This window comes from Capsicum annuum, chromosome 10 (assembly GCF_002878395.1).
Source record: "Capsicum annuum cultivar UCD-10X-F1 chromosome 10, UCD10Xv1.1, whole genome shotgun sequence".
In the NCBI taxonomy this organism is placed as follows: Eukaryota; Viridiplantae; Streptophyta; class Magnoliopsida; order Solanales; family Solanaceae; genus Capsicum; species Capsicum annuum.
Window position 1 is genome coordinate 180,144,827 of NC_061120.1, and position 7,727 is coordinate 180,152,553.

A 7,727-nucleotide genomic window follows, 5' to 3' on the forward strand; every position below is an offset into this window, starting at 1 on the left:
TAAAATTTCAAGGTGAAATACAAACATATATAAATAATTTATCTTGATTTTATAATATATAATACTCTCTTTATCCATCTTTACTTGTTCTTTTTTCTATTGACACAGAAATTAATAATCAATAAATAATAAGAGGAACGTAACCATATACCCTATTACCTTTTGATTCTAATATTTAATGTTTTAAAAATATATTGGATAATAAATTTTATTTATTGTTAAGAGAAAAATGGATAAAAATAAATAAATTAATTTTATAAATTAAATAAATATTATTAAATATGTTAAAATAAAAAATAATCAAATTAAGACGGAGGAGAAAAGTACTTTAAAATAATTATTTTTAATAAGGCGAGTCACTAATTAGGATAGGGGGTAACAGCGACGGTATATATCAGCTATTTTTTAATAATTTAGAGATATTGTTAGAATATAGATCAAATTGAGTCGTATTTTCACATTATTTTTCAATGATTCAGGAGTATTTTTGGATCATTTTGAAAAAAGCCATGAGTGAGCAGTGGATCAGATTTTAGCTGATAACTCAAATTTCCTAATTTCGCTATGTGCAGTTGTTTTTCTCCTACTACTAGTTTCTTTCCTCATTCTTCTTTTTCGTCTTCTTCCTTTTCATTTTGCTTCTCTACTTCCAAATCAATCCATAAAACCCTACCCATCCATGCTGCCAATTTAAAACTTGGAATTTTCAGTAAAAAGAATATACCCAAGTCGTCGAGCAGTTCAGATGGGTATGATTTTTTCGACGATTTATGGTTGAAAAACCAGGAACAAACTGAAATCCCTGTCATTCCATCTTCAAGAATTGAAAAACAATTGGATGTTGTTCCAAGTACCGGAGAAAGAATTGATGATGATGATGGGAGCGTTGGGTTTCTTGAATTCAACAATAAGAAGATAGACAGGGAAGCTAAATTGGAAAAGAGAAATGTGCGGAGGAAGAAGCAATTGATGAAAAGGTCTAATTTGATTGCCAAGCAAGTCATCAGTATTCGCTCTGCTCTCACCTTGGGTTTTGTTTCCCAGCTTTGGGTCGATATTAATTCTGTACATTCCAAAACCTTTCTACTTCAAATTCTCTTATACTTATTACATAATTTATCGGTTTTTTCCTGTTGTGCAATTCAGTAATCTATGAAAAGGTTCCGGTTCTCATATGGTTATAACATAGAATCAGTAGATAATTAATTGCATGATACATAAACAAGCACTCAAACTTGACCTCGGCTGGCAATTAAACGCTCCAACTTTGATCATGCATATCTAGGCACCTCAATTTATCCCACTATGTCATTTGAAAACTCCGGCGTACAACATACGATCATTTAGATACCTTCAAATTTTATGTGCTATGTCATTGTCTAGTTTTGTCCACGAGACACAGTGAAGACAAGCAGGAGTGTTTAGTTGACAGTTGAGACCAAGATGAGGTGTCTAGACGTGCGTTCTCAAAGTTGGTGTGCTTACTTGCCGAGGCCAAGTTTGAGTGTCTGTTTATGTATTATGTCATGATTAATCTATATCCTAATGAAATTTCCAGCTAAAGAAAAACATTTTGTGCATTCTGAACCCTCTTTTATTCTTTTCTGCTCATATTTCTTAAACTGATTAGCAGTGGCGGAGCCTGGAATTTTCACTAAGGTATTCAGAATATAAAAAATTAGAAGTACAAAGAGAGCCAAGAGGATTCCACACCTACTATCCAAACATAAAAAATAATTTTGACCTTATATATACAGTCTAATTTTTCGACGGAGAATTTTTAGTTGAACCCCCTTGCGGTACCCTACTTCCACCTGATTAGACACTGATAATGACTGGCCTCCTGGTGTTAAAAGTCCATTTACTCGATTTCTACATTTTGGCTCTTCGAGACTTGTTTTTAGTAATAGGTGCTATCTTCTGATTACTTTCTGTTTTCCTTTCCCACAGTGGATTGTTTTTCTAGTTGAAGTGCGGCCAAACTTACTTTCTGGCGAAGGGGAAAAGTTTCTACTGGAGGATGTCAAACAGGTAACCTCATGTGCGTAAAAGTTGTAGCTCTGGAATGACTACTTTTCTGCCTCAAACTTACCATTCAACCATTTAAAATGTATCTTTAGTTGTACAATATAGAATTAGATAGTTAATCTGAACTTTGTAGAATATAAAGAATACAGTTTGGAGCTCCAGGATACCATCTTTCTTAGTTGCTTTTCCATAATGGTTCAGACAAAGAAAAAATATAATATATAACATAGTTCCAGAGAGCACTCTGGGAATGAGACACGGTGTTAACTCGCACTTTGGGGGATGATCTTGGACAATGGGCGGAAGGCCGATCAAGCAATATTGCATGAGTGAAGATAGGTTATGCTGCTTATGTTTTATTTGAAGCTAAACTTAAGAGTATTTTGCCTTTAAGAAACGTAAGAGATTTTCATTTTATTAAGTTTCAAGAGATTTTCCTTTATTTTGCGCGTCAAAAGAGATTTTCCTTTTTTCCGCGCTTCAAAAGAGATTTTCCTTTTAATACATACTACTTAAAATTCTCCATTTCATCAAAACATCCTGAAATTCTTTCCAAATGAGGTAGAAGTTATGCACCTTAATCTGTTTGGTATTAGGGGGTAACTTTATGAGGTTTTAAGCTTTCAACCTTTCTCTGGTTCCAAAATTTATTTACTGTGTATCCTGGAGTGTTAAGTGAACTAATCTGCCTGGTATGTTCTTTCCAATTATGATGCTATAACTGTGTGTTTTCAATGATCATTGCAGGTAGGAGATGTTGTGCTCGTTGAGGATGAAACTGTGATGGAAAATGAATTTAAGCTTGTTGGACTGCAGACGCTGGTATGCTCTCTCATTTGTTGGTTTCTTTTGGGGATTTCTGATAGTCAGAGTACCTGTGCTGCTGGTCAGTTAACCAACTGTCTATGAAGTAGAACTCTGTTTTCCATTGAACTCGTTTGGCATCATATACATGCTGCTAAAGTATGCAACTGGTACCATGTTGTAAATTCATTCCATCTCTCCATGTTATGAAAACCTAAATTCAGTAGTTACCTAACTAAAAATGATTCATATTTGTACTTTGCTAATACCCAAGTTTACACAGGTACACTACAGAGAGTTTATCTTAAGCCCGTAAGACTTTTAAAAATTGAGTTCTACTTCTAATTGGAGTTGAGCAAAATTATCAAATTGGTCTGTATTGTTAATTACCATATTAGTGTTAACTTAAGTATTTGATTTGCATTATATCATTAGGAAAAAAGACAACAAGAAGAAACATAAAGGTAAGAAAGCTATGATTGTTAATGACAGTATATAACACTTACTTTATGTTTGACATTCATCGTTGTACTCCAAATTCAACCTCCATGAAATTAGGGGCATTTTTCTTTATAAACGTGAGTAGTATTTGGTTTATGTTTGACATTCATTTTTGTCTCCCAAACTCAACCACAATGAGCTTAAGGCAATTTCTGGATAAATTTTGAATATATTTGAAATTCAACTTAAAAGTCATAGCAAGAAAAATTCAGTGGTTAGTTTCTTTTCTAATATTTCACCCAGCGGTACTGATTAAAGAAAAGCTTTTATCAGCGATGAGATCAAGTGCATACTGATCACATTTCAGGGTGGTAAATGTCAAGGACCATTTTATAAACTGATGTTGAACATTGCGGACATTTTCTGTGCAAAATAAAGTTCGAAAACCAAATCATTATACATCGTTAATGGTAGACACCAATTTGGTTATGGTAGACACCAATTTGGTTATTTACTTGGTCTAAAGATTTAGTTGACATCTATGACATTGAGATTGAAGCACCTCACAAAGGTCCTATTTCAACTAATGGGAATGGGATGAAGGATCCACAAGTAGAGGATACTGCCTGACCAATTGCATAATGATATTTCTCTCTGTTAATGAATTGCTCCATGTATGAGTGGATCACATCCTTGAAGCTCAGGTATCAAGGAGAAAAGATATGCCTTAAAACTGAATTTTCTTGCTGGAATATCGGTTCTTGGCTAAGATGAAAATGTTTTTTTCAATGACTAATAGTACATTAAGAAAATGTTAATATTCAAGTCCAAATGGGTTTCGTGTGTCCTTTTACTTTTAATCTATAGATTTCTGTTATATCAATTAAAAGATATCAAACAGCTTGTATATATGAACCAACAATATATATGACTTTTCATTTAGTTGTGTTTGGATAGCCTAGTGTGGATCGAGAAAGGGTGCTGGCATGATACTAAAAAGTATGGCATTCCAATGTGTGTCGTCTTTCTTGCTCTTCCCCCAACAGTGAAGAGATCAACCTCAGATATCTGTTTTCCCCTGGCTTGTCTGCCTCTTTAAAGTCTTCATAGTCTTTGCGTGAATATTTGAAAGAGTACTTTCATGTTTATGGAATTGCCACCTCTGATTATTTATCTTCGTTTTCCCATCTTTTTTCTTATTCCGTGGTGTACGGCCTTTGTTTCTTTCTTCATTTTCTTTTATTTCTTCTACAGGTGGGGTACGATGTTGTAACACCACGTGAGCGGAATATTGGGAAGGTGATTCTCTGCTTCATTTTTCACGTCTCTGTATTACTCTAAATTTGATAAGTTTAGTTTAAACGAATATTGTTTTTCTGTAGGTTCGTGGCTATACTTTCAATATTAACTCAGGGGCTGTAGAATCTCTTGAGCTTGATTCCTTAGGAATATCCATAATACCATCCAGCTTGGTAGGTTAATACGAATAAATTTTCTTGTGCTGCAGCTACTTGTTGACCTCCTCCTGTTTGTCATTCTAGCTAAAGTAGTGTGTTGCATGCTTGACATTTGAACTTGGTTTATATCAGGTGAGCACCTACCGTCTATTTGTGGAGGATGTAGTCGACGTATTATCAGATACAATTGTTGTGCATGAAGCTGCAACCTCATGCCTACAGAGACTTACAAAGGTACTTTGGAGTGTTCATGGTCGATTAGTCAATGTTAGCGGAGTAACTGTTTCCCTCTTTGGTGTTTTTCTTCAAAGTTTTATCTGTGCTGGCTTATAGATTTCTGTACTTTGAGTTTACCAAGTCAGACGACGAGTTCTTAACCCTACCACTCCTATCCCGCCATAATAGTACAATGAGTTATTATTCCAACTGTCTCGCAATGACATTTATGTTTGCCAGGGCTTCTGGGATGCCCAGAAAATGGCTTACTCTGCAGATGAAATGCAAGATTACAGCAACTTAAGAAACACGCCTCCTAAGCCGGAGTATAGCAGAAGCCGTAAAAAATCTTCAGGAAAGAAGTTAAGGAAGAAAATGAAAGAATTTGCTGATGATTGGGACCTCCCTATGGATTTCTTTTAATCTGCTAGATTTCTCCACAATGTACATCACACCGAAAAGGACACTGATTCTCTGTCCATTCTTAAAATCTTTGTTTCAACACAGTTGATAAATAACAATGACAAGATACCCCCAGTGTAATCCCACAAATGAGGTCGGGAGAGAGTAGGGTAAAAGGTTTGCTGAGTAGATATGTTCTTTCGAAGAGCTTGTTTATCCAGCTTTTGTAATCTGTGTAGTGTCTTAACACAGTTGATGTAGAATCGTATATGGAACTGGATTCCTCCAAAGTGTCATGTAGCTAATTGTATGACCAAAGTGACCATAATTTCAAAAAAACGACTGCTTCCAAAATTTATATTCATCGTCTAATGTTTTGAGAAAAGTTTGATAAGACAACGCTACAAATACAGGTATCAATAAACAAATATGATTTTGTTTGTGAATTTTCGAACTATATTTGTGAAAATCGCTGGAAAAATTGAAACAACAAAGGTTTGATCAGTTCTCGAACAATGTGGTTTGATTGATATTTTTTTTTTACAAATTAAAGTTTTCCATCGCGTTATGTAGGTTGAATATTGATATACAATTGTTACAGTTTATTTTGTATTTTTTTTCGTTTTCAATTAAACAATTTGTTCTTGTTGGATTTCGTTTTAAAGTTTTGTATATACTAATAAGTTATTGTATCAAAGGGTTCGGACATTGTAGACCTGTAATAATCGTTGATGCAAGTCATCTCAAAAAACTGTATACTGATACTTTTGTAGCTGCTTATACCATGGATGAAACCGGTAAGTCCTTATATATGTATTTAACATTACATATGCTACCGGCTATATGTATTTGTAAAATCCATATGCAGTTTGTTTATGTGATCACTGGTACTTACTTTTATGTATTAGTTTACATATGCTGCCAGCTATATGTATTTAAAAAATACATATGCACTGTTTTAAGTGTTTGATTGTATTTGTTTTTAAAAAATAAAATAAAATATGCAAGCCATATATTTCTAAAAATACATATTGAGACATGCAATATACATATGCATAGTTGGTAAAATACAATTGCTAAGCTGGAACAATTACAAATGTCAAATAAATAATTATTGTCATAATTTTAACTTTATTTTAATAATTTCAGGTTATACCAGCCTCAGAGTATGTCTATACAATACACGACAAGGATAAACATTTTATTGTTTGCCTTAAGGGAAAAAAATTCTTGCCATGCATTCCAATAAGATGAGATACCGTGTGTATGCTTATGCAGTACTTGATAGCAAGAATTTTCAAAAGGCATCATATTGCTCTAATCATCTATATAAATCAAAAATTGTGTCAAGAACGTATGATCTTTCCATTTATTCTATACCCCACAAAGATGATTGGGTGATTCCACAGGAGATATTGGAGGAGATAGTTTTGCCACTAAAACACAAGCGATCCCCTGGAAGACCTGCAAAGAAGGATCGTGAAAAATTGGAAAGAGATATGTTCGAAAAGAAAAACAAAAATTAATGTAGTTCATTCACAATAGACGTTCATATAGGAAATATAATAAATGATAAGCGTATTGATGTATTCAGTCAAAAAATAATTGCTTCATTTTTTCACTGATTATTATATGATTCTAAATTTTGATTAAATTTTTTGATTTTATTGAACTTTTTATAGGTAAATTGTTGCAAATGTTATCATTAAGAATATAGTATACAAGACATGTAACATCATTTATTTATATTTAATAAATTGTATGCCACACAAGTTAAATTTTTAATCTGAAAAAATACATATGAGAATCGAATAAAAATCTATTTCAATCTATAAAAACTAAGAATAAGTTAACATACATTTATGTAATAAATAAAATAATTAAAAATACATATAATAACTTCAAAATATCATGCACTTCAATATCTTCAAAATATCTTGCACTTCAATATCATACATATAATGACTTCAAAATATCATGCACTTAAAAATACATATAATGACTTCAAAATATCATGCACTTCAATACAACAAATTCAAAATAATCTTCAAATATCATGCACTTCAATATCTTTTGTTATCCCGATATTTCTAGGAGGCTTCATTGGTGCTTCATCATCACTTTGTGCCTTCTCTTCTTCTTTCCTCGAACCATAATGCCATAAAATTAAAGCATATCTCCTGCGAAGAAGATTTGGATCAAAGTCAACAGTTGAAACACCGTCAAAAGTTGGAACATATATATGCATTACCCTTGCCATGCATATTTTGATCACGCAATACCTATAAAACACAAAAATACAATTATATGTCTAACAGTGCAACGTATGTATTTAAGAAAATACATCTTAAAAGTTAGTAACATCACTGCTCCATATCT

At 33.0% G+C, this 7,727-nt stretch overlaps 1 protein-coding gene across 1 annotated transcript; it reads left to right on the top strand.

Annotated features, from left to right (window-relative positions):
- Positions 1-377: 377 nt before the first annotated feature.
- LOC107843397 lies at positions 378-5,706 on the top strand. Its single transcript, XM_016687668.2, has 7 exons — positions 378-1,065; positions 1,951-2,031; positions 2,776-2,850; positions 4,528-4,572; positions 4,656-4,745; positions 4,863-4,964; positions 5,187-5,706. Exons 1-7 carry the CDS (start codon positions 565-567, stop codon positions 5,367-5,369), a joined length of 1,077 nt encoding a protein of 358 aa, XP_016543154.2. The 5' UTR covers positions 378-564; the 3' UTR covers positions 5,370-5,706.
- The last annotated feature ends 2,021 nt before the right edge of the window (positions 5,707-7,727 follow it).

Bases quoted from the DNA above. Each gene is read 5' to 3' on its own strand.
- LOC107843397 (XM_016687668.2), top strand. From the start codon at position 565: ATGTGCAGTTGTTTTTCTCCTACTACTAGTTTCTTTCCTCATTCTTCT. The intron at 2,851-4,527 runs GTATGCTCTCTC...TTTCTTCTACAG, and splicing joins TTGTTGGACTGCAGACGCTG to GTGGGGTACGATGTTGTAAC. The intron at 4,965-5,186 runs GTACTTTGGAGT...TATGTTTGCCAG, and splicing joins GCCTACAGAGACTTACAAAG to GGCTTCTGGGATGCCCAGAA.